The 27017-nt window shown below is 37.4% G+C and overlaps 1 protein-coding gene and 1 long non-coding RNA gene across 5 annotated transcripts in view; one reads left to right on the plus strand and one right to left on the minus strand.

The window, feature by feature from the left end:
* The window catches only part of KIAA1958 (KIAA1958 ortholog), a 171645-nt gene that overhangs the window by 104371 nt on the left and 40257 nt on the right, over positions 1-27017 (plus strand). The window contains exon 3 of one of the 4 annotated variants that reach the window (XM_032240370.1): positions 22730-22813. The exons of 2 other annotated variants lie outside the window; for them this stretch is intronic. In XM_032240370.1, coding sequence (XP_032096261.1) covers positions 22730-22813 — 84 coding nt within the window. Of the gene's footprint in view, positions 1-22729; positions 25591-27017 lie in introns of those variants that run through there. One more of the 4 variants, XM_032240367.1, reaches the window with a different exon arrangement.
* On the minus strand, positions 1798-20329 carry LOC116524864. Its single transcript, XR_004257510.1, has 3 exons — positions 20316-20329; positions 8124-8132; positions 1798-1905 (listed from the first exon to the last, which is right to left on the minus strand). It is a non-coding gene; the product is annotated as an uncharacterized LOC116524864 (long non-coding RNA).

Here is a 27017-nt window from a genome sequence, read left to right on the forward strand (position 1 = left end):
GTTGACCAGGATGGTCTCGATCTCTTGACCTTGTGATCCACCCGCCTCGGCCTCCCAAAGTGCTGGGATTACAGGCTTGAGCCACCGCGCCCGGCCAAAATGTGCAGAAATGTATCTTAGAATCAGTGAAATATATTCTTGTTTTGTTATTTTGTGTGTGTGTGTGTGTGTGTGTGTGTGTGTGTGTGTGTGTTCTCCTAAAGCTTTTGGTAGCCTTTCTTGGCAAGAGAGCAATGTGCCTTTACCATATCTGTTTGGTGTCCATGAGATTTCCATGCTAGTTTCCTGCTACAGTTTAGACTGGTTGATTTACCTTAAACCTAAGTTAATACCCCCACCCTGAGGTTTCCCCTGCGTTGATCCACTGTTCTCTGGATTTCATGTTCACTCCTTTTTTCCCCTCGTTTTGGTGGAATCCATCAAATAATTTCCCAAGAAGGGGTTGGTAGGAAGTAAATTTTGGAGTCCTTAAATTGCTGAAAATTTCTTTCCTCTAATATGACTTAAAAAAAAAAAACACAGATGAGATCTCAGTCTTACTATGTTGCCTACGCTGGTGTTAAACTCTTAGACTCAAGCAGTTCTCCTACCTCCGTCTCCCAGAGCGCTAGGATTATAGGCATGAGCCACCATGCCCAGCTCTCTGATATAATTGAAAGAGATGCTTAATACTTATTCCTTTTGCAAGGGTTATATCTACAAAAACTCTCAAATCTCTTTGATAATTTTAATTATAATTTTTTAAAAAGTGATCATCTGTTCTTGAGTGATCTTTTCCTTCAGATTTCCTTTTCTTTTTCCCTCATTTTTCTCTGATTCTGCCAGTTTGCTTCTGATGCCTTGTGTACTTGTTTGTTCATATTTAAGAATGCAGGACAAATCTGGTGTGGTTTTCTGCTGCAGTTGTGTAAATAGGTTTATGTCCCAATAGGCCTGAAAGTAGGATGGGGATATGTTGATTGGCAGGGCTCCCTTTCTAGAGCAGGTAGAGAGCTGGCACTTGGCCAGCAGGCCTCCAATGACAGGGCTCAGATACTAGTACCCAAGTTAGAGGTCTTCGCTCTCCCACGTAATGGGTACCATTTCTGTAGCAAAGTTCTTTCTGATTTTTTTCTGGAAAGGTGCTGGGGTAGGATAGTGGGGAGTAGGATGTACTGGCTGGTACAGCCATTATCAATTTTTTATTAGTCTCCTAGTTTCAGATCCACTTGTTACTGCCACCCTCTCTTACTGGTTGTCCCTAAGCCTGGAGCCTTTCCAAGGTTCCAACAGATGATTGGCTTCCACCTTAGATGCAGCCCCACATGGTGTGATCTAGTCCCTCATATTGTCAGGTGCAGTCCCCTGACCATTGGCATCACCTGGGGGCTTGCTTAAAATGCAGAATTTCAGGCCCCAGGAGACCTACTGAATCAAAATCTGCATTTTAATAAGGTCCCTGAATGATTTTATTCCTTTTAAGATTTGAGAACAGTTCAAGACTACAGTTTCATTGCTGTATCTTGATTTTTAACTCATGCTATCAATTCTCTCTTCTCCAAAGCTTTGTTAGAATCCTCGTTAGGTGACAACTCCTGACCCATCAAGCTCCAGACACCCTTCTTTTTTTATGAGATGGAATGTCACTCTTGTCGCCCAGTCTGGAATGCAGTGGTGCGATTTCGGCTCACTGCAACCTCTGCCTCCTAGGTTCAAGTGATTCTCCTGCCTCAGCCTGCCGAGCAGCTGGGATTACAGGTGCCTGCCACCACACTCAGCTAATTTTTGTATTTTTAGTAGAGACAGGGTTTTACCATGTTGGCCAGGCCGGTCTCAAACTCCTGACCTTAGGTGATCCACCTGCCTCGGCCTCCCAAAGTGCTGGGATTATAAGCCTGAGCTGTCACACCTGGCCCGGACACCATTCTCGAACCTTTTGCTAATCAGATATCAGAACATTCCTGGGCAGTAGTTACTGAGGGTGGAGGTGGGGGCCAACATAATGATGAAACATTGAATTCTGAAACATGTAGTTGGTCCCAATGAATAAAGTTCAGGCATTTTCTCTTACAGCAAAATTTCATAATTAAATTGTGGATAATGTGATTGATTGATTAAGGAAGTTGATATGTCTAATGCAGATTACCATTAATTATAATTCACCCTACTGTCACCCTGAGACCCAGCTTCTCTGAGGGCCTTTGGGCTTTGTGTATTATAATTCTGAAGGCGACAGGAATATGTAAGAACTCTGCTGTGTTACTGATGATGGTGATAAGGAAAAGAAGGTCTATAACTCATCAGCAAACTCTAAATGCATTGAAATGCTGGATTTACGTGGTGATGGTTTAGCTTTTATGGCTATATACTTAAAGCAATAAAAACAACTTTTAGTATTGGAATTCATATAGGAAAAAATTATTTTGCTGTTATATATTTAAAACTGTAACTTTAATTCCTCTTATTTTTTATAGAAATATTCTTTTTAATTCAATACTTGATGTTTTTTTTTTTCTTTAAGGAATGTAACTGTCACGTTAGACTGCATATTGCTCTTAAAAAGTAGTATGAGGACAGGTGTGGTGGCTCCTGCCTATAATCCCAGCCCTTTGGGATTCTGAGACCGGAGGATCACTTGAGCCCAGGAGTTTGAGACCAGCCCCGGCAACATAGAGAGACCTTGTCTCCATCTCAAAAAAGAAAAGAAAACAAAATTTTCAGTGTGTGGTAGTGCGTACCTGTGATCCCAGCTACTTTGGAGGCTGAGGTGGGAAGATTTCCTGAACTCAGGAGGTTGAAGCTGCAGTGAGCTCAGATCATACCACTGCACTCCAGCCTGGGCCACAGAAGGAGATCCTGTATAAAAAAAAGAAGCAGTATATTAGTTAAGCATAGAATTTAGGTCAAGACTGCTTGGCTTTAACACTTCTACCTGTGTACTTTGGGCAAATTACTTAAGCTTTCTGGTCCTCAGTTTTGTCATCTGTAAAATAAGGAAAGTCATGGTGTGTTTTAATAGGGTCATTGTAAGGAACAAGTTAATAAAAGTAAAGCACTTAGAGAGAAATGCCTGATACATAGTTAGTGATCAATAACTATTAGCTGCTGATACCATACGTTGGAAGTGCTTTGGTAGCAAAGCAGGGTGGGAATTGTAGTTTTTATTTGTCATCCTGGTTCAGTATTTTAAAATAAGACAGTAAAATAACCTTAGTAGAAGAGAGGTAGCCTGGATAAGATAGTGCTAAAACCTAGAAAATTCCCTTTTGGTGGCAATTGATTGGATCTGAATAGCAGCCACAGTCTGAAATGGGGCAGGTGGTTTTCAGGTAATGGGACAATGGAATGCCATGTGGTAGAAAGAGTGAGGATGTCTGTATGTACTGAATGGACTTGTGTCCATTTTGCCAATATCGTGCAAAACCTGTCAGAACTATGTATATAATAGCCGATTTTTGTAAGAGAAAAAAACTTACTGAGATATAATCCATACCATAAAATACATCCTTTAAAGTGTACAATAAAAAAAATAAAGTGTACAATTTAGTACACATAGAAGAAGGTTGTCAAGGATAACCCTAAATGGTTTATGGTAGTTGCTCCGGAAGAGTAGGAATTGAGAGAGTTTTGAGGTGGGATACTTTTTATTCTATATACTTTTTTGGTTTTAATTTTTATAATGATGTGTATTGCCTTTTAAAATTAAACTAAAAATAAAATATTGTTACATGACAGAAAGCAAGAAAGCATGACAGAAAGTGAAAGTATTAATATTTATAGATCACTGCTAACTTGAGTGAAAATATATGAATATCCCTATGTTTTAAAACTCTTATATTAAATATGGTGGAAACACATAAAAAGATGCTTAAGATTGTTAGAGAAATGCAAATTAAAACCACATTGAGGTAGCACTTCACACCACTAGGATGCCTGCAATCAAAAGTCAGACTGCAACACATGTTGGCAAGGATGTAGAGAAACTGGACCTCCATACATTGCTGGTGGAGTTGTAAAATGTCACAGCTACTTAGGAAAACAATTTGATTGGCAGTTCATCAAAAAGTAAAAATGTTTAGCAAATGACCTATAAAGTTCACTCCTAGGTATATGCCCAGGAGAACTGGGCACACATCCCTTATTTGCACCAGTCGATGTTATTGTCAGGGTTCCAACTCTGCTGGGTGGTAAAACTAAACTGCAGGTTCTGAATAGACATCAATAACTGCCTTGAATGTGAAGTTCACACAGCTTGGCCCATAACTAGTTCCCAGCCACAAAGTAAAAGGCCGTGGAGGGGGTCAATGAAAGCTGAAAATTATCTTATACAAGGTGATGACAGATTTAACAGCAGCTGGACCTCATGCCCATGTTTGTTTTGGGAGGGGGCTTAGATTATTGGTCTAAAAACTAACGAAATTTTTGGATGTCCTGGTCCATTAAAATAAAAAAAACCTAATGAAATTTGAAGGAAATATTCTATAATTTGGGTGGATAAAGAGTTTATGTCTGACCAGGGATGGAGGAGTGGAGTGGTACCATATTTGTTTTTTGTTTTGTTTTTTGGACAGGATCTTCCTCTATCACCCAGGTTGATCTTGAACTCCTGGCTTCAAGCAGTCCTCTCACCTTTCCCTCCCAAAGTACTGGTACAGGTGTGAGACGCCAAGCCTAGCCTATATTTCTAGAGTTAGTAAGTAAAACAAGTTGTCAAGGTACAGAGATGGGCAGAAATTAAGGGCTTTAGACAAATCTTGTGGCAGAATACCTTCCTCAAGCACCAACTGCAAGGGAGACTTGTCTGTTATGGTTTTTAGAGACAGCAGGGTCTTGCTCTGTCACCCAGGCTGGAGTCCAGTGGCACGATTCGTTCACTGAAGCCTCGAGCTCCGGGACTCGAGCAATCCTCCCACCTCAGCCTCCTAAACAACCAGGACTACAGGCATGCACTACCATATCTGGCTACTTGTATTGTTTTTTGTAGAGACAGGGTCTCATTACATTTCCCTAGCTGGTCTCAAATTGCTGTCCTCCAACAATCCTCCCACCTCAGCTTCCCAACATACGGGGATTACAGATGTGAACCAGTGAGCCCAGCCAACAGAGACTTTTAAATGTAGTATAGCTGGAAAGTTCTGGAAAGTGGGAAAACAGATTTTGTTGGACAGCAGCAATTTCTGCCAAATTTTTTCCAATTTACTGAGGTATAATCCATACCATAAAATACATTCTTTAACGTGTACAATTAAAAAAAAATAAAGTGTGCAATTCAGTGGTTTCAAGTATATTGTTGTACTGCCATTACCACTGTGTAATTCCCGAACATTTCCTTACCCCATTTTCTCTCTTACTCCCTCCTCAGCCCCTCAGAGCCACTAGTCTATGCATTTGCCTATTCTAGACATTTTATGTTAGTGGAATTGCACAATAGGTGACCTTTTGTATGTGGTTTCTTAGCATTATGTTTCAAGATGTATCTGTGTTATAGTATCTATCAGTACTTCATTTCTTCTTACAGCTGAATAACATTCTTCATATATAGACATATCACACTTTATCCATTCACAAAGTCATGGGCATTTGGGTTGTTTCTGCTTTTTGGCTATTATGAATAATGCTTTGCTATGAATAGTCATATACAGGTTTTTGGGTGGATATGTTTTCAGTTCTCTTGGGCATATACCTCAGAGCGAACTTGATAGGTCATATACTAACCATTTTAACTTTTTGATGAACTGCCAATCAAATTGTTTTCCTAAGAGTCTGACATTTTACATTCCCACCAGCAATGTATGGGGGTCCGTTTCTCCACATCCTTGCCAACATGTGTTGCAGTCTGAGTTTTGATTATAGTAATCCTAGTGGTGTTAAATGGGACCTCATTGTGGTTTAAACTTGCATTTCTCTAACAATCTTGCATCTTTTTATGTTTCTGCCATATTTAATATAAAAGAGTTTTAAAACATAGGGGCATCATATATTTTCACTCAAGTTAACAGTGGTTACTAAATATTAATGCTTTCACTTTACCTGTCATACATAAATAAACCTGTTACTGACCTCCTTTCTTCATTTCTCAAAGTGATTGATAGAAACAGAATTTTATTAATTTCCTTATAAAAGGACACATAACTATGATAATAATAGAAAAACAATTAGATACAAGATAATACATACTAAAGTGACGAAGCTATAGCACTGAGTGATAAAGCTCAGTGCTTTCCAAGATAGTCACGCAGTGATCCATTTTGGTGCCAGCAGAAATGGATTACCTGATTTTTATTTAAGAAAGAAATTAAGCTAGCCAAGTGCAGTGGCTCACGCCTGTAATCCCAGAACTTTGGGAGGCCAAGGTGGGTAGATCACCTGAGGTCAGGAGTTCGAGACCAGCCTGGCCAACATGGTGAAACCCCATCTCTACCAAAAACACAAAAATTAGCCGGGTGTGGTGGCACACACCTGTAATCCCAGCTACTAGGTGGAGACATGGGGGGTTTGGCGGGGTTGAGGCAGGAGAATCACTTGAACCCGGGAAGTGCGGGTTGCAATGAGCCGGCATCATGCCACTGGCACTCCAACCTAGGTGACAGAGTAAGACTCCCTGTAAAAAAAAAAAAAAAAAAAAGAAATTAAGTTTTACTAACCTTTAATACATTGATTGGCAATAGGACTTCTACATAGTGTAAATAAATACACATATTCTGGGGCTGTTGTTTAAAAACATTTTTATATATGGGGTATACAATAAAAAAAGCTGGGACCTCTAGGACAATAAATGAAATGACTGATTATAGTTGAGAATTTTTTAAAAAATAACTCAGTTATTAATTTTCCACCTTTCATTTAGCAGGGAAAATAATACTTATTCTAGTGTGTACTGTTTCTATGAATGACTTTAGAGTTTGATTCAAAGAATATAAATGTATCTTCTTTAAAAATAGTGCCTGAAATTAAATTTTACAGAATATTTTTAGTCTCTAAGGTATATTAAGATTTATGTTACAAAGTATTTTTTTAACACTTTGTATACTGTTAGAATTAATACTATTAAATTATTCTGTGTTATGGAAGGTAGTCATTATCATAACTGAAAGAAAAGCTTTATTTTCCTGTTTTGCCTGTACTTAAAAATGGGTATAGAATGCTAATCCATATAGGAAAATACCTAATTTTTTTTCTTTATAGTGTCATGGAACAACACAATTATTTTTTTCTAATAAACTTCTCAAAAATATGTTTTGCTATTGTCCACTGACCCACTTAGAAATCAGCATCCTCCTGTCCGTTAGGTTATTACTTCTCGGGTGGAATGTAATGAATATTAATAGCCTAACTCAGAAGAGAAGGAGGTAATTTATTATAGTTCTGTGCATTTCCATTTTTATGTTATCTGTTTTCCTTTTGCTTTATGTGCCATACATCTTTTGTTTCACATTAATAATGCCTTTTTAAAATTTTTAATATGCATTTTTAGTAAAAGATGCCTTCATATTTTGATCCCTACTGATTAAGATAAGCAGTCATGTAAATTGAGTGTAAATTTAAAGGCAGGAATGGTTTCTAATCAGATGTTTGTAATAACCGTTTCTGTTGTGGTATAGTAATAGTATTTCATCTCTTAAATTCATCAGATGTGACCTGGAATGTTTTTTAAGAGTTTGTTCTTAGTCATTGCGCCATAAAATTTCAGTAAACTTGTGAAAATCACTTTCAGATACTCAGTTCTGTCATAATGATGAACTGTTAACTGTTAACAAAGGTGATCTTATTTAACTTCCCAGACTCTTCTTCAGTCTGCAGTCATATGCTGTTGGCTCTTTTTGATTACTACCCGCAAAATAGCAATAATTATAGCTAACACTTCTAGTGTGCTTATTATCTCACTAATTACTTATGTTAACTCAGTTCTCACAACTCTCTGAAGATAGGACAGTAATTAACTCCATTTTACAGATGAAGAAACTAAGTCACAGGAAGATTGGAGTTATTGGAGGTCACATAGCAAGAAGGTGGGAAAACTGGAATTTTGACCCAGGTGGTTCGATTCTCAAATTTATGCTCTTAACCACTACGCTCCCTTGCCGTGGTGAGGCTTCTCTTACATGTCTCACCACCCTCCCTCTTGGCCGTTCTAGGACGTGGACCAACTTTCTCTCAGTTTACTTTATTCCTGCAAACCCTTCATTGCCAAAGCTTCTCCTGCTCTTCTTTTTCTTGTTCCAATCTCTTTGTTGTCTCCACAAGGATAGATGGAAATAAAAGTGTTTAACATGTACAGATGTGCTTAAAACAACCTACCATGTTAAGATGCTGAATATGTTTTTGTTGAATGTTGAACCAAACATGCAAATAGTAAAGTTTCTAGAAATGAAAAAGGAAATCACTTTCATTTTCTCTGTTTTCTTTTGGCTTTGTATTTTTCTTATGTAGTTTTAGTGTTTCTGATAGTCAAGTTAATTCACTTATTTGGCACAAATTAATGAGTGCCTGCCATGTTTCTTGAACCATGGATAAAACAGTGGGGAAAAAAAGGTTCCTTACACTCTAGTCTGAGCTCCTCATAGAGCTTACTTACGTTATAGACATTAATCAACTAGTCATACAAATAGATAATTATAAATTGTTAGACACACTGTGATAGAAAAAGCAGAGAATCAGTTGATGTAAGAAGAGGGTAATGGCAGATTTTTTTAAGGAAGTGACATTTGACTTGAGAATGAAGGATGAGAAGTTTGGAAATGGAGGCCAGGAGTGTATTCCTGAGAGAGGAGCCAGCTCGTGCAAATGCTTTGAGAGAGAAGATGCCTTAAGATACTGAAAGGAAACCATATTTGAAAACTTGCATTGAGGTCACTATCGTTGGCATGGAGGAAACCATGTGAGCTTGGTTTCAGATGGGACTGGTGAGGTGACCAGAGCCTTGTGGGAGATACTGAAGATTGAACTTTCGCTTAAGGGCAATAGGAATTCAGGAAAGGAATTTGAACAGGGGAGTGACGTGGACAAACTGGGAATCCAGAAAGTCACACACTCAGGCTGCTGTATGGAAAACATTTTGAATGAGGGGGCAAGAGTGAGCATAGGGAATTCTCAGTAGCTAAATAAGGAATTTCTGTGTCACTCACAGACAGTAAATCCAATGCCAAACCCTTATTCAAGTCTTAAAATCTATAATTTTATATGATCAAAAGGAATACACCAGAAATATCCAGGCATTACTGTGTTAATAGTAGTTTTTCTCTTGAACATGTCACAAAGCAGTATATCCTGAGAAAAAAACAAGACACAAAAGAAAACTGAAGTGTATAATTAAGTCAGAATAGACTAGACTCTTGGTAATTAAAGAGTCCTATTTTTAGGCCAAGCATGGTGGCTCACGCCTATAATCCTAGCACTTTGATTTTGGGAGGCCTGGGTGGGAGGATTGCTTGAGGCCAGGAGTTTGAGACCAGTCCAGCATAACATAATGAGACCCCATATCTACAAAAAAATTTAAAAATTCACTGAGTGCAGTAGTGTGTGCTGTAGTTCCAGCTATTGGGAAAACTGAGACAGGAGGATCGCTTGAGCCCAGAAATTTGACATTACAGTGATTGAGCCACTGCACTCTACCCTGAGTGACAGAGCAAGACTAGTGCAAAAAAAAAAAAAAAAGGAAAGAGAAAAGTAATATCTTAAATTAAAATTTCAAATTGGAAAGCTATGCATCAAAGTACATCCAATGGCTATCTTTGGATGATAGATTTATGAACAGTTTTTACTTTCTTCGTACTTTTTGTATTTTGGGGAAATTTTTATATTAATCATAAATTGTGTTTATGATAAAATGAATGAAGTTATTTTTATTAAGGGAAAATACATCATATAACCTTTTCCTTATGTGTATAGTGACCTTTTAAACTTGTCTGTTTTTTAAACTTTAGATATTCCTAAATTAGAAGATAACGTATGCACAGCAGATTTAAGGGTTTGTAAACTCACTGAAGTGAAATGCAGTCATGGTTGAAATGCTTCTGAACTGTGAAAGGATTCATTTTTAGCTTTGAAAATGATTTAATGTTCAATAAAAACTTTTTTCTGAAGAGTTGGTTGTTGAAAACAATGAAAGAGCATGTGTAGGTTGTTGAAATAATGCCTGTTTAGAATATTCTGTGCCATCTACTAATGGAGTCATTAAAGAATGAGCTGAAAAGGAGTGCAAAGCTGTGGCTTCATGGCTGAAACTGTGGAAAATGTAAATGTCACATCTATAAGGAATCCATGTATCTTCTACAAGTGCCTTAAGTCAAGGGAAGTGAGAGTTAAAAAACAAGTTTCTTTTTGGAAATTGTATATGATGTCTTGTATATCAAAGTCTGATGGCAGCAGCTCACTATATATTTTATGTATTATTCCAGCAGCAGATATTTCAGACATATCAGAAGAAGGTACTCTTGATTCAGTGTCTCTGGCATATAATAAAAAAGTGGGGGAGAAATTTCTGCAGCCTCTAATAAGCAGTATATCAATGAGTACTGTCAGATTCTGTAGAAAAGTCCACAACATGATTTATTACATTAATTACAGTCATATGGGTTTCATGCTGCTAAGCCTGCAAATGCAGCTACATTCTAAAGTTGATTTAAGAATATATTTTGGCTGACACGAAAGTGCTTCTTATTGTGATTAATATAGTACGGTATTTTTTCTCTTGTTCTACTCTTCTTTCATCTTGGCTCTAGTACAGAATGCTTAATTTTTTTTCTGTGACTTGGAACTGGAATTCAGTTTTAGTTTTGAGGCACTTCACCCAGTTTTTATCCACACCTGTCGTCTGGTCTCCTTTTTGCCTTTTTGTGTCTTCGTAGGTTCACCTAATGTTGCATCTCCTCCACGTGTGAAGCCTGTTTGAATTCACCAGGGCTGTCCTCAGGGTTATTAGGTCATACCAGCAACACTGTGTCTCTTTTTGAGGGAAGGGAACCATTGAGGAAGAATTTCATTTTCTTTTTCTTTTTTTTTTTTTTTGATCATTTTCTTAATTCAAAAAAGCAGCATTTTTATTTTAATTTTTATTTTTTAATTTTTTTAAAAATTTATTGCATTGTAGGTTTTGGGGTACATGTGAACAACATGCAAAATTGTTGCATAGGTACACACATGGCAGTGTGATTTGCTGCCTTCCTCCCCTTCACCTATATCTGGCATTTCTCCCCATGCTCTCTCTCCCCAACTCCCCACCCCCTGCTGTCCCTCCCCTCTTGCCCCTCGACAGACCCCAGTGTGTGATGCTCCCCTCCCTGTGTCCATGTGTTCTCATTGTTCAACACCCACCTATGAATGAGAACATGCGGTGTTTGATTTTCTGTTCTTGTGTCAAGGAGCAGTTTTAAAGGAGAGCATTCTATGATTCTACCCTTGTTTAGAACTGTACTGAATTCATACAGTCACACAGTGTTTCTTCTTACAGTGACACAATTAGCTTATAAAATCACAGAATTTTCAATTTTATGGCATAGAAGGTCACCTAAAAGCTGTTTAGATATAGATATTACTCTGATTGTTTAGAATATCCTGTCCATGGCAGGATACTCTTTTATATTAAATACATGAATGCCTGACTTCAGTAGCCTTTGTGGAATCTAGCTTGGAATAATTAGCAAATATGTGCCAAAAATTAAAGTAGCAATAGAGGAGGAGCCCGGGCTAGGTAGGAAGACTTTGATTTCATGGGTTGGAACACATTTTTGAAGCAGCAATATGTTTAAAGGGTTGAGCTAGATGACTTAAATGTCCAACACTGAGCTAAGTGGTTTACTTTCCTATTGTATTTGATCTTCCTACAACTCTTAAAACATAGGTACAGTTTATACCTATTTTACAATGGAAGAAACCACGGCTAAGGTCTCAGAACTTTCGTAGATACACATAGTTCGTTAAGTGGCAGAGCTGGGAGTTGAACACAGGAATTCTTGTTGGCAGAACTGTAGCCTTTAAGCATTGGCTATGCTACCTATGTCAGTTACTCTGAAAGGGGTCAGATAAGCATTGCAAAAAGGTCTTTGTCCATTAGGTAGACAGTTTTGAACTTAAGGATAACTTTAGAGAAGTTAAGAAAGAAAATTTCTGAATCGAATGGGTTTCAAAAAGAGATACTTCTTTAACTCATTTTTTTGTCTAATAATGGGACCAGTGAGACCAGCATGATTTTTATAGTATTTTTCACTGAACAAAAATCACTTAAATAAACATTATTTGGCAACTGTTCTGCCTGGGAAATAAAAACTTTCAGGCCAGAAAATCTGCTATTCCAGCAGTGTGGCTAAAGCTTATTTGAAAGGAGGAGGCATTTTCTAGATCTTCTGGGGGACTGTGTCTCAAAGAGGGTCTTAGAAGACCACACTTAGATGGTTCTAAAATATTAGAACCATCTGGGGACTTCGTAAAAATGCAGACTCCTGCATCCTTTGGCCATAAATTGATTCCCTGTTCTGAGGATGTGCAAAGCCAGTGCCTGGTCTTCTGTGCACATGTGATGTCTCACCCCTACCTTCCAAAACACACAGCGCCTGATTTAATGAATATACGAAGACCACAGTTGATACAGATGAGAAAGTGGAGGAAGTTTTCTCCCTGTTCATTAGGACCCTGTATTGGTTTAATAAGTACTGGTAAATTCTGTGTTCTATTTCTGTTTTCTAAATTTTTGTTAAGGAGAAAATTCCTCAGAGGCTATAGAGTCACATAGCATACATCCAAGAGAAATGAGCAGATGATTCATGTTTGTTTAAGTGATTCTGCTTCAGTGAAAAATACCATCAAAAATCGGACTGGACTAACATACTATTGTTTGAAATTTTAAAGCTCCTGAATGTGTATGTAAGAAATTTGTTTTACTTCTACTATTGGAAAAGATTAACCAAGCATAAAAATAATTTACTGGTCAGATAGCTATACTAGCATATAAATTGGGCTTCAGTTAGTGATGTTAACTATCCTAGAAAACAGCGTTTGTTTTAAAGTTCTAGGAGAAAGCATAATGTACAAGGAGTTGAGTGTTTAAAAAAGAAAGAAGGTACTGACTTTTTAATACATTTTATGATAGTTACAAGGTTTTTACAATTTTCCACTTCTAAAGTAAATATAGCTCACTGGTTTTTTCCTAATAAATTGCAGGTATTAGGAGCTATTGGTATAATGTTTTCAAACATGAAACATGAATGTTGGCAAATGTGACTTTTGTAACCACTAACAAATAAAATTGAGGTTGGCTTATTTCCTACAATTACCAACCAGGGATCATATTTTTTAAAATACCAAGATTGTTTCCCTGAACATGGAAGGAGTCATAAGAAAATTTGATTTCTTTCAGATGAATGCATCTATGGAAGAGGCTGGTATAGTACCTAATAGACAACGCTGTAATATCAGTATAATCTCTCTTTAAAGGGTGGTTGGAGGGAGAGTGGGGGAGCTATCCAACTACAAAAGAGTGGTTTTACGGGTACATTCATTCTTGTATGGACTTTTGTTGAAGTATTATTTGTTTTCTTCCTTATCTTGTTAGTAAGATAAAGATACTGTCTTGTAATAATTTGTGTGATGGCTGACAGTCCTTATTTCCTAAGGATCTATCCCTGGGAAAAGTTCCAATAGCCTCATAAGTCATTTAAATACCATTAGTATAGATGTCCACACCACCTTCCCTGACTCTCTGAAGGGTCCTAACAAAGTATAAGGTGATTATGGAATTCTGATTGTGAGTCCCAACATTTGATTTTATGCCACTCCCTTTTGTTTTTAATGCTTTCTAAATACAATCAGTATGGTTGGTTTGAAGTGGATAAGTGAAGTGAAGCTGTAAATACACGGAGCTATCTCGGTCACCTCCCTTTCTGCTTTGGTGTTAATTCATTCAGTAAACTCTTGCTGAATGCTACTACTTTTTTCAAGTGCTTTCGTAGACCCTGGGAATAAAGCAGTGAAGCCTCAGCTCTTTTGGAGCTCATGGTCCATTGGGGAGAGACAGACACAAAACAAATAAACAAATAGATGTATGGAAGAACATAACAGCAAAGGAAGAATAAGGGATGTTAGAGGTAGAGAAGTGGGTGATTTATTTTTTAAAAAAGCACCTTATTCAAGTGTTCGGCATTTGGAAGTTCTTTGCATTTAACATATTCAGGCTCTTCTCCTTGCGTATGTATTGATATCACTATAAAAACATTCCACGTGGCTATCCCATTGGTCTAGCTTTTTTCCCCTACCCCAAAAGCAGAATTGGTGTCTTACAGTCTATGAACACAAGACAGACTCATTCCCATCCCTCCCTTTGCGTGTGCAGCTTTTTCCTAAGATGCCCTATCTTACTGCCCTTTCTAAACAAATGATACTCATCCTTTAAAACCAACCCAAGTCCCACCCAGTTCCGCCACAGATCAGAGCCCCCACACAGCTCAAGCTCCATTTGACTTCTCTCCCTTTCCTCTCCCTCTTTCTGAGTAGGGCCTAGAGCCCACACCATAAACTCAGTGCCTAGTTGCACAGTGCCATCTATGGTTTTTTTCATTCGTTTTCTGTGTATTAGTCATCAACCTATATGTAATCTTTAACCATCAGGGACTTGCCTTTGACTGCATCCCACAGGTCTTCTTGAAATGCCAGGGGGCACAGTGGGTACTCACAAATGTGGATTAAATATTAATCTCAACTACAGCTTCATAAATATAAATCTGCTCACCAGATTTCTGTATACTTTTCAAATTTAAAATACATTCTTACTTAATAAGCTCATGGACTTATCATTCACTGGTATATAAAGAGAATTCAGACATCATGTCATTTCTCTATCAAGTGAAAAATGAGAAAAAATTGTCCTCTTTTAAATGAAAATAATAAAGGAGAAGTTTAAATATCAGAAAATGTTTCTTATTGCTTAGATGTATTGCTTTAATAAAATCACAAAGGAATGTGATAGCCAAGTTTGTTTTTATTTTAAATTGGGTACTGTAGCAATAGAAGCAAATGGATCTGAATTTAAATCTAACATAAATCTCCCCAGATTAAACAAGAACATAAGATACTGCACTAATTATGTGTTTTTCCATGCCATCTTCTAACAAGAGGGGAAATAATTAGATTAATGGGGCATGGAGACTATGTAAATAAGTACAGAAAAGCTGTCTGCATAAAAATTTAACTCAGGCTATGAGGAAGCATTCCTGAGCCAGCACTGAGGCTCTTCCCGAGACCCCTCTGCAGGCTGCAAATCTCTTGGAAGTTACTCACCTAAAACTTTTCAATCTGTTGGCCTCATTTACTGAAGGCTCATTTCACTGTGCTGGATTTTATGGGATGGCTTCTCCTTTACAGAGGCTTTGAATAAGTTTAAGTGGTTTTTTTGAATGGTACAGGCAAGAAATACAACCTTTCATTCAAAGAACTAAGGTCACCCATACCTTCTTGAAAGAGAATTTATGTACCCTTCCTATTTATAAGCAAAACCAAACTATTGATGCAGTTGCAGCAAGGACTGCTAAAATAGTGGCCCAGCAAGCTATAACAGATAGGTAGAAGGGAGCTAATGTAAATGCAAGTTTTGGAGGAAAGACATTTTTAAAATGCATTTTTGAAAACCACGCATGTCCAGAAGTTCTCCCCTTCCTATCATACTCAAGTGAAAGCTTGGGCTGTCATCCTTTGAAATACGTGTGGTGGTTCTGTGCATTTAAAACTCAGAACGTATGCTGAGTACTCTGGATTCACAGACGACAAAGACATGAAAAATAATGGACTTAACAGGGTCTGGACACTATATAAATATATAGACAGAGAATGAGAGAGAGAAAAGCTGTCTGCTTTAAAACTTTGCTAAAGCTGTCTCTAAGCATTCGTTTCTCCTGGAGGAGGTCACAGCCTGACAGAGAGGTGTGAGATGGAATGAAATAAATATGCAGGACAGTGTGAATTTAATCAGCTGCTTTCTCCTGGTTCTTTAAGATTTAGATAATATTAGTTCAAATCTCTCTTCTACAGTTTTTACCAGCTATGATTTTTTGCAGGGGCTATGGATGGGTCGGGGAAAAGTGAAGTGATGGTTGACTTGGATGTTCTCTTGTTCCCTCTGTGTCTGACCTCCTGCTTCCACTGAAGTAATTGAGGTTATGGATCATTTTTTTTTCTGAGAATATTTCATACTAAGTCATCCAGACATCAGGCCAGCCCTTGCCCTTCCTACTTACACAAGGCTGAGTTTATTGAAGATTTTCTTAATATGGGAGGAAATGAGTAGGTTTATGTCATAACAGAGCAGTGAAAATCTGACCGTGTACTTTTCTGACCAACTAGTTTTCTTAGAATAAAACACAAGACCCTAAGGCCTACAAGGCCCTGCATGATCTGGCCCCGGTGGGCTCTCAAAACCTCTCCTCACACCGTTCTTGCTCTTAGTCACTTCACTCCAGTCTTAAGGATACTCTCAGTTTCTCAAATTTTGTTTCTATTGCAGGAACTTCTCATATGCTATTCCCTCTACTGTTCTTCCTTCTGCTTTTTGCATGACTGGCTTCTCATCTTTAGGCCTTAACTAAAAAATATTTTTAGAGCGTACTTCCTAGAACATCCATCCTTAAGTGGGTCACTTATCCTGTCTGATAACACGCATTATTTTTCTTCATAGCACTTGTGCCAGTTTGTCCAACGTGTACTTATTTTTATTCTTGTATGTTTTCTGCCACTAGATGGTAAATTCCACAAAAGCAAGGACTGTTCCCCTTATATGCATTGCTGTAGACCCAGTCTACTTAATTCCTGACATGTATCAGTTAGTGTGCTTGAATGAATGAATGAGATAGCTCAGCAGGACCTGGTTGATTAGGTGTAGAAGAAAGAGAGAGCAGGTATCAAGGATGGTGCACAGGTTTCAGGCTTCAGCACCTTTGTAGATGGATGGGCAGGTCTGTGGGGACAGATCCTAAGTTATATCTTAAGTCTGGATACAGATGTTGATTAGGCTGTTGGGTGCATAGTTTCATGGGAGCCATAAGAAACATTATTCTGCTGCCTGCTCATTAAAATTTCATTTCTAATTGTTAAATAAATACCTGATCTGCTTAGAAAAAAATAATTTGTACTTGCATATTTTTAGTTGTCATTCAGTTTTCTAGGCCTTTGGGATTTTATCCATATGCAGTTTTTAAAATTTGTTATTAATCACAACTCATTGCATATATTTTTGCCCATCTTATTGCATATATTTTTCATTAGTAACAGTGACTCATTCAGTTCACCTGCTAAACCATATACATACTTCAGATAAGTCATTTTTACAGTATATCTTTTGTGTTGTGAAAATTTTTTATCAGCATTAAACAACAGTTATTTAGAGCCTAAGTTATATTCGTTACCACGTACATTCAAAGAAAATTCAGAGAGAAAATGAGAAAATAACAGATAACTAATATGTACTTGAAAAAGTGTTAAATCTTATAAAAGAAATGCAAAATAAATAAAAGTATAATATAATTACAGTTATATAAGCAAAGATGAAGAGGTTTGATAATATATCTGGTAAGGTGTGATTGAAGCAGCACTCATACCATAAGAGTATAAATTAGTTCAACATATGTGCAGGGCAGTAGCAATATAGCAGTTCCACTTTTGGAAATTTATTCTATAGATACACTTGCCCATGCATGGGAAGCATTCTTTCTACAAGGATACCCACTGCAGCATTGTTTGTAATAGGAACAGGATGCAAGTAATGCAAATGTCTATCTATCCGTAGGGAATTGGAAAACAGGAAAAATGTATCCTGGTATATCCATATGTAATAGAATGCAGCTATTAGAAAGATTAAGGCAAATGTATACATAATAATATGGTGCTATTTCTAATACATAATGGTAAGAAGCAGAGTCTAGAATAGGATGTATAGTATGTTCCCCCCCCATTTTGAAAGGAAAAGAATAAGAAATATAAAATATTGAAAATTATATACAATCTATTGGTAACATTGGTTGCTGTGAAGAGGGAAGCTTGGTAACAAAGGATTGAGATCAGCAGGTAACCTACTTTCACTCTATACCCATTTGTAGCTTTTAGAAACTGTCCTATATGCTTGTATTGCCTGTTCAAATTTTATCAATTAAAATCAAGTGATCATGATCCATATTGAAAAAAAATCTTAATTTCTACCTCAGAACATATAGGTGGATGTTTTGGTAAATGGCATATAAAAATGTACCAGTCTGTTCTAGGTGGATGGCAGATCAAAATGTGAAAAGTGAAACAGTAAAGCTTTTGGAAGAAATGGAAAATCTTTTATAACCTTGGAGTAAGCAAAATGTCTTCAACAGAAGGCAAAAAGCATGAATCATAAAGGAAAGAAATTGATAAATTAGACTATATTAAGATTAGAAACTCTTGTTTATTAGAAGATACCATTAAAAAATGAAAAGGCAAGCCATATATTGGAGAAGATATTTTCAATAAATATAACAAACATTCATATCTAGAATATATTAAAAACTTCCTACAAACAGTAAGAAAAAAGCAGACAATCCAATAGATAAATGGGCGAAATATTTGAATGGGCACTTCACAAAAAAGAATATTCAAATGAAAATTAAAACCACAGTGGAGTATCACTACATGCCCACCAGAATGGTTAAAATAAGAAAGGTTAACTGTATATAGTGTTGCTGAAGATAATGGAGCACCTTTTCCTCATGGTGGTGAAAGTAAATTGATATGACCACTTTGACAAATTGTCGTTCATATCATGGCTGAACACGTGATTTTCTGTGACCCAGCAATTCCACTCCTACATATATACCCAAGAGGGATTCATGCACATGATCATCAAATATTGGAAATAGCCAAAAACTGAAAGCTAATAGAATGTAACGTCCAATAGAATAGAAAAATAAATTATAATATATTCACACAATGGAATGTTATGCAGCAATGAGGATAAATTATCTACAAATACACAACAACGTGGATGAAGTTTACAAACCATAATGTTGAGCAAAAGAAGCCAGACACAAAAGAGTGTACCTTCTAAGAGTCCATTCATATGTGTTACAATAATAGGCCAAACAAAACTATGATGTTTCAAGTCAGGATAGCAGGTTTTCTTGGTGAGACTGAGTTACTGGAAGAAGAGAACATGAGGAAGGCTTCTGGGGTACTGGTGATGTTCTTTTTCTTGACCCGGACACTGGATTCACAGATGTATTCAATTTGTGAAAATTAATCACATGCAGTTAATGACTATTCTATTTCATTGTGTGTATTATACCTATTAAAAAGTTTTTAAAAGTAATGGTTCAGAAAAATTTCTAAAACTAGAGGTAAATGCAAGACAGTTGTAATAGTTTTGTATTTTACTGTCAGTCTTCTCTGGTCTTACTTGATTTTGTTATTAACTAAAAAACGTATTCCTATTACTTGACTTTAAAACTATTTCCTTCCCTGTTACTCATGTAAAATCAATGATAGTGTCTTTACCCTTTCAACCTCCTCTTGTGGCTCATTCCAGGCTATTAGGAAAGGATATGACAGTGTGACATTTGTCTTTAGTTTTATTATCCTGCAGATGAAATGGCTGTTTCTCAACTAAGATTGAGGCCCAGTAGAAAGAAGGGAAAGTCTTGCAAACAAGGCTTGACTGAGGATGAGTTGAAAAGGTGTGAATGTGTCAGTCATTGTGTGTGTTAGCATGGTGCTGAAATACGGAAGAGATACTGACGTAGGAGGGCTCCACCCAGGGGACTGTGGCAGGTGACAGCATCCAAGCCATCATTCTGGACCATTCCATGGTTGTCTTCACCAGTCCCACTAATAGCAGACCGACTAATGCTGCTGAATTAAATCCAACAGACTTAAACTTTTTTGCTCACATACCTTAAAAGAACTTGAAAACTCTTGACCACTCACTCACTTTTAAATTGACACCCAAAGGTTTTTCAACATGTTTCGATCAATTTATAAGGAAATAGTGAATATTTTATAAAATAAAGAGAAGGAGGCCGGGCATGATGGCTCATGCCTGTAATCCTAACACTTTGGGAGGTCAAGGCAAGCGGATCGCCTGAGGTCAGTTCAAGACCAGCCTGGCAAACATTGTGAAACGCCATCTGTACAAAAAGACAAAAATTAGCCGGGCATGATGGTGGGTGCCTGTAATCCTGGCTACTCGAGAGGCTGAAGTAGGAGAATAGCTTTAATCCAGGAGGCGGAGGTTGCAGTGAGCCAAGATCACGCCATTGCACTCCAGCCTGGGTAATAGAGTGAGACCTCCATCTCAGGAAAAAAAAAAAAAAAAAAAAAAAAAAAAGAGGAGTAACCCTAACTAGAATCAGTATTTCATGATATGATTTCATAATATTAAATACCCTGTGAATAAAAAGCACACGAAATCATCTGAAAGAAATTAGTAAAATTTTAAGCTGCCCCTTTATCTTAAGCTTTTTGATAGTTATGCAGAATATTCTAGTTCTAGTTAGAAGAATCAGCCTCATTAACAGGTAACCCCTTCATATGTCCTAAATTCAGAACACCCCAATTCAGGCCTCAAACCATGTTTCTAATGGTAGATTTCTCCTTTGTCAAAATATGCGTAAGACAGAGAATGCTATGGGTTTAATTATTTAAAGACAGGAAATCCTAATCGGTAAAAGTCGAAGTCTTTGACTTTGAGGAACTAAACAAAATTTATAAATCAATACATCCCAGCGTATGTACCGTAGTAGGTTTTGGATGGCAACATGTACAAACTCAATGTCTCAGACAAGTATTTAAAAGATCCCATGTGAAAGTTGAGAACCTGGAAATTCTTCTCCTAAAGTTGTCTGTGACTGTTTATTTCTTAGAAAATCTTTGTTTGAAGTTAGAAGACCCTTGTGATAGATATTTCAACAAGTAGCCAAGAAAAACAGATGTGCTGGCCCTTTTGGCTTTCCATGTAAACAGTCAAAGAAGCCAGCATGGCAAATAATTACATTCAACCTGTGGCTTCCATGTTTTTGATGGAAATATAAACATCTTTATTGTTAATAGATAAACAGTTTCAACTGGAAGAAATAGCATGACTGAAAGTTAAGTCTATTGAAGCATAAAACTTTTGTATATTTGAGATTTGGAAATGTGATCCCTCAAAAATGTGCCTATAAAAATAGCTAACTAGTTTAGTGAATTTTAGTTTATATCATTTTATAAAGCTATGTGGATTTTTGACAATTACGTCTTATGATTGTCATTTTAAAATAACATAGCTATTCATGTATGTATATAGTAATACAAAAAGTGTGTAAATAAAACTCAGTTTACTAGAAATTTTATTTTTATCATTGGATGTCGTAATTCAAAGACTTCCACCAAGCAACCTTTCAAGTTAATAAAAAAAATTTTCTAGATAACACAATTAAGATAAATAAAATGCTTCTACCTTATACTTTAGAAATCAGAAATGACATATTTAATGTTGTCTGACATTAACCTCTGTGTTTGCCTCTCAACAATCAATAGGATAGCCTGGTTTTTTGTTTGTTTGTTTTTATTGTATGCTTTCTTTAGGATTTCTCTTTTGGGTTTCACCCAGACTGTGTCTAACATAATAGTGGTGATTTTTGACAAAATAATTTATTGTTAATGTTAAGGTCCTAAACTTAAATTACATTTTACTGAAATGAAACTATTTAAATGATATAATTGAACTTAACTATTATTTAAAAATTGGTGAAAATAGAGTAGGATTTCCTACCTAGGACACAGGCATTGAAACTTTGTTTTTCAAAGTGTATCCTCTCAAACCTCATCGTGAACATAGAAATGCTGGTTAAAATACAGATTCCTACACCTGCTATGTGGGAATTTGCATTTTGACCAAGCATCCTGGGTGATTCTGAAGCACAGGAATCTGTGAAGACAGCTGTTCCAGGGCAGCATTACTTAATCATGGATGTTCCATAACAGAAAGAGGCACCTTACGTCCTTGGTAGCAGAGTACAAATAATAAAGTAATAAAAAGAAATGATGGATCCTGGAGACATACCCTCTTCTTTACATCTTGACTATAATAGCCTATTTCCTATGTAACTGTCCTGTCTTTATAGCTATGACGTTGTATCCTCATTACCCTCCAAAATACCAAATATTTTCGTTCATCACTTACTACAGATGCCCTGCAGTTACATGCAGAATGCTTTTAAACTATGTTTACCTGAATTGCTGTAGAACAAGTATTTAACTGCCGTAAAAGACGTGCTTTGTCATTGTTAAATACAGTCTTTTAGTGATGTGTTAAAATAACAAATACAGATATTTTAGTTTAATTCAATAAAATGGAAACAGTACAACCTCTGTTTTCACAAATGAAGTGATTTGGAATGAGTCTGTCAGCGCTAATGGGGCCCTTGCACGCTGTGGTAGGATAAACAGCACATTTCTGTTTCACATTTTTCCTAAAACGAAGGCCGTCTTGAATCTCTCTCTTTCCACAAACCTTCATGCACTAAACTATGTGCCAGTGACATAGGAAACTCCTTTTGCTTGTAATGGGCCATATGCTTGTCTAGTAGATCATTTGTGAAACTGAAGTTGGCTGTTATAATGTGACAGGTATGTAAATAACATTTATCAGTGATCTCTGTAGAATTGATTCTTCCTTTCCCTTGTCATTATAAAAGGAAACTTTATTTCAGAGTAGAAAGTGCATTGTCTGAACTCATCAACACCCTCTCTATCCCTCCCCCCCAATTTGTTGCAGACCAGGATGAAAGAGCAGCTGAGCTCAGCAGGGAGCAGAACGAGAAAACCATCCGGAGCACGCAGACCGCGCTCCGCAATTTCCGCGAGTTCCTCATCTCCAAGTATCCTTCTGAAACAAGAGAGATTTATGTCATCCCTTGCAAGGAGTTGGATGCCTACCTTGCGTCTTTCTTTGTTGATGCCAGGCAGAAGGATGGGTCCGAATACGAACCCAACAGCTTGGCCAATTATCAGTGTGGGCTTGAAAGGTACCTCAAAGAACACAGGTATGGCTACAGCATCACCAGGGATAAGGAATTCAAGCGTTCCCAAGAGGCCCTGAAGCAGAAGCAAATTGAACTCCGCTGCAAAGGAAAAGGAAATAAGCCACACAAGTCCATGAAGCTCACCTTTGCTGATGAGCTCATCCTGCGGAAAAGGGGATTGCTAAGCCGATATAATCCTGAGGGTTTGCTCAACCTAGTCTGGCTCAACAATACAAAAGCTTTTGGGCATTGCACAGGCTTCCATGGATCTACCTTAAAATGGGGTGATATCCGGCTCCGGGTAACAGAGACGGGTCTGGAGTACTTGGAGTGGATGGGTCAGGACACAGGGGACCTGAATGCCAAAACCAAGAGAGGGGGGACAGACTCCCGTGTGTATGCCACCCAGCATGCCCCGCAGACCTGCCCCGTCCAGGACTATAAGGAGTATGCCCAGCGGCGGCCTCCTGCCATGCGCTATGAGGATGCCCCTTTCTACTTATCCATCAAGCCGGTCGTGAACTTGGCGGCTCTGCATTGGTACAACTGCCAGGCCCTTGGCAAGAACAAGCTGGCCAAGATGGTGAAGACCATGTGTGAGAAGGGCAACATCCCCGGCAGGAAAACCAACTTCAGTGTGTATCAGAGCTGCAGCACATTGTCTGAGGCCCAGAGCAATCAGCTGGTGCTGATCTGTAACAATCTGAGCCAACAGGCTGCCCAGTCAGTGGCGGGGCACTCCAACAATGGCAATTTCATCGTCTCCGCCTCCTATGACTCTTCCTCAGACACCGCTTGACCAGGTGGCTTGAGCAAGACTCCCGTTTGGTTACCGTGTCCAGAGAAACTGTGATTATACAGCGCTTCTCCTTCCCCTTCCTCTGCCCTCAGTGTTAATTAACTTTATAAAAATATAAATATATAATATATTTTTCTTTTTACAAATAAGCCAATGGAGATAATTTAGTATTACTAACATAGTATTTATAGGCTTAAGACAGATGTATTTGTGGGTGATCAGATGTAGTTACTGTTACAAACTTTACAAAACCATAGTGGTTCTCAGGCAACATAAAGCAGAGAGAGAATTCTGTTTTTTAAAAACTGTCGAAAAGGAAATTGAAAGTCATCCTAGACTTAGATGCTTGTGTCCTCAATTCCTGCTTTTCATTCCCACCCCAACTCCCATTTTTTGTCTCCTTAATAAATGGCTTTATTTTTTTAATTTTTAAAATTCTATATTAATCAAGAGGAGACATTAACTTCACTGCTTACACAAAACTGTATTCAGCTAGATCCAGAATATGAAAGTGTTGTATAAGCTCAACATCAAATTATTTACATGTTCTCTTTTTAACTTAGAGTTTTAGCTCCTGTGCCTCATTTTTTACAGTGTACGAAAATCTAGATGTTTAGCTAACATCTTTTCTTTTGGGGGGGGAAGGGTAGAAGGAGGGAATAAAGGTGCCATTCTTTTAGGGAGGTACGTAATTTTAAAATAATATGCAAAATCTAATATTCTGGCTAAAAGGACTGTTACATAGCTCATTTTAACTATTGTGCTTGAACCTGGATAGAATGTTTCTTTTTTTGTCCCTAAGAAATGGATATAAATCAAGTTTGACAAGAAATTTAAACCTACCAAAGCTTTGAAAATGTTACCAAGCATTAGACTGCATATAAAGAGAAGGTAAAGAGTGGGAAGTCTTACTAAAAATCTGGAAGCAGTAGTCGAGACAACAAAAAAAACTCTTCGTCTTCAAAGTTCATATTCCCCAAATTATTTATATAGAAGCATTAAACAGTCTCTTTTCTCCTGGGGCAAGGAGAGGTATTTGACTCTGTAGTTGAGATCAAAGGAATATTGACACTCTTGAAAATGTGCGAGATTCTTCTGTAGTAAATATAAATGCATTTATCTGTGATATCCTGCAATTATTATAATAATTTTGGTTAAACATTTGTGGCAGTTTTCCCAAACTCTTTGTTTTCAAGTCTTGAAGCCTGTGGTGAATTATTAAGTTATTTCAAAAATAAATTAAATTTAGACATTAGAACCACAAGAAAGCTGAGCTAGGTTCCTATCCCATGTAATCAGAAACACACATAAATTCCAAATCCTGGTTGTTTCACTGGACCTGAGAATTCTATTGGGAGATATTTGTTCTTCAAGGCTACCTCATAATTCACATTAGCTAGAAAGGTAGGTGGTATTTTGTACATTAATTTGGTATATAACCAGAACAACTTCCATTCTGAATTGCTTTGCTAAATCATCACAGAGCTGAGCTCTCCCATGGTCAGGGAACTCCTTCCAACACCAAGTCATAACCATATAAAGACCTGTTCATCTAAGCTGTGACCTTTCATTTGGCTCAGGAGTGGGAAGTCAGCCGTGGACTTTGTTTGGTGAAATTAACCTCATTCTCATGGCTTTTCCTCCATAGAGAAACGTTTATTTACACATCCAGAGACAAGAAGAAAGGCAGAGAATGTCTTGCTTTATGTTTTTGTATTGATAATGGTGAGAGCTGCCATTTTTGAGCCAGCATGCATGCCAGCACTGTGCCGAGTGACTTACATGCATCACATATGTAAGTCATAGTTACTAATCACAAAAATATATATAGGAAAATACAGATAAGGATAAAGAAAACAAAATACGTACTCATAAATCTTCTAGCCAAAGATAACTACTGTTAACATTTTGGCAAATATTTCTTCAGATATATTTCAGTACTTACATATTTATTTCTATATACATTATGTTAATCTTGCAACTTTGAAAAGGTGAGTTATCTTCATTTTATGGTCAGGTCAAAATAAGTCAGTTAGATCATAGCTAAAGAAATGGTAGTGTGTCTTTTCACTCCAGAGTCTTTTTTTCTATTTACCCTTCTCAGGACCAGCTCATAATTTTTCAGTGGTTTGAGCCAGAGCTGGGGACACAGCATCTTAACATCTCCGAAGGATGTCTGATCAAAAGGAATCCTGAGTGATCTTTCATGATGGCACCATGTCCTCTAGTCCTCTCCCACCCCCATACATTTGGAGCCACAGAGCCTCTTTCTCCCACCTCTCTTTGCAAAACCTTCCTTTTCTCCTTATTCTGTAGCTAGTCCTTACTGCAGCAGACAGCCTACTTTAGGGAACTCTTTAAAAAAAATAGTTATTTTTATGTGGTTACCTCTCATGTTTGAAAAAAGGTCTCTGTGAAACACTTAAAATGTTATGGTGCGTTTAATTTTTAATTGACATAGTTTCTAAATTTTTGATATGTTTCTGACAGCACAGTAAGTTTGTCTTAAGGAAGAAGGGTAGTCAGTATGCACTGAGAAAGCAGAACTAGAAAATGTCAGTTCCCTATCTGTGCTTATTGAGATACTAAAATGAAAATCTTTGTCCTGCTTAATCATATTGCATTTTCATTTAGAATAACACAAATTGAGAATGTGAATTATTTTTATTTATTTATATTTTTCTGTGATAACTCAAACCAAAATAGGAACATTATGACTTTTAGTTTCAGAAAACTGTTTTCTGAATAATGGCTTGGTAGAAGCATAGCCAGGTTACGGTATCTGTCTTTTTTTGTTTGTTTGTTTGTTTGTTTGTTTGTTTGACTAGAGACAGGGTGGGGGTCTTGCTCTGTCGCCCAGGCTGGAGTGCAGGGGTAGAATCATAGCTCACTGTAACCTGAAACTCCTGGGCTCAAGAAATCCTCCTGTCTCAGCCTCCCAAGTAGCTGGAACTACAGGTTCACACCATCATGCTCAGCTAATTTTTTGTAGAGATGGGGTCTCACTGTATTGTCCAGGCTGGCCTCAAACTCCTAGCTTCAAGAGATCCTCCTGCCTTGGCCTCCCAAAGTGCTGGTGTTATCTCTTGGAGTTAATTATATTATGAAAAATCTACAACTACCTCTAAATTTTGTATTTTTATCTAAATGATACTGCCAGATGCCATTTTTATCATTTGGAATATTAAGAAAAAAATCATGTTCATGCTGTGGCAGAGGCAAATGTCAAAATTGCACATATA

The sequence above is a fragment of the Sapajus apella genome, unplaced genomic scaffold, assembly GCF_009761245.1.
Source record: "Sapajus apella isolate SASKATOON/1434 unplaced genomic scaffold, GSC_monkey_1.0 scaffold46, whole genome shotgun sequence".
Lineage (NCBI taxonomy): Eukaryota > Metazoa > Chordata > Mammalia > Primates > Cebidae > Sapajus > Sapajus apella.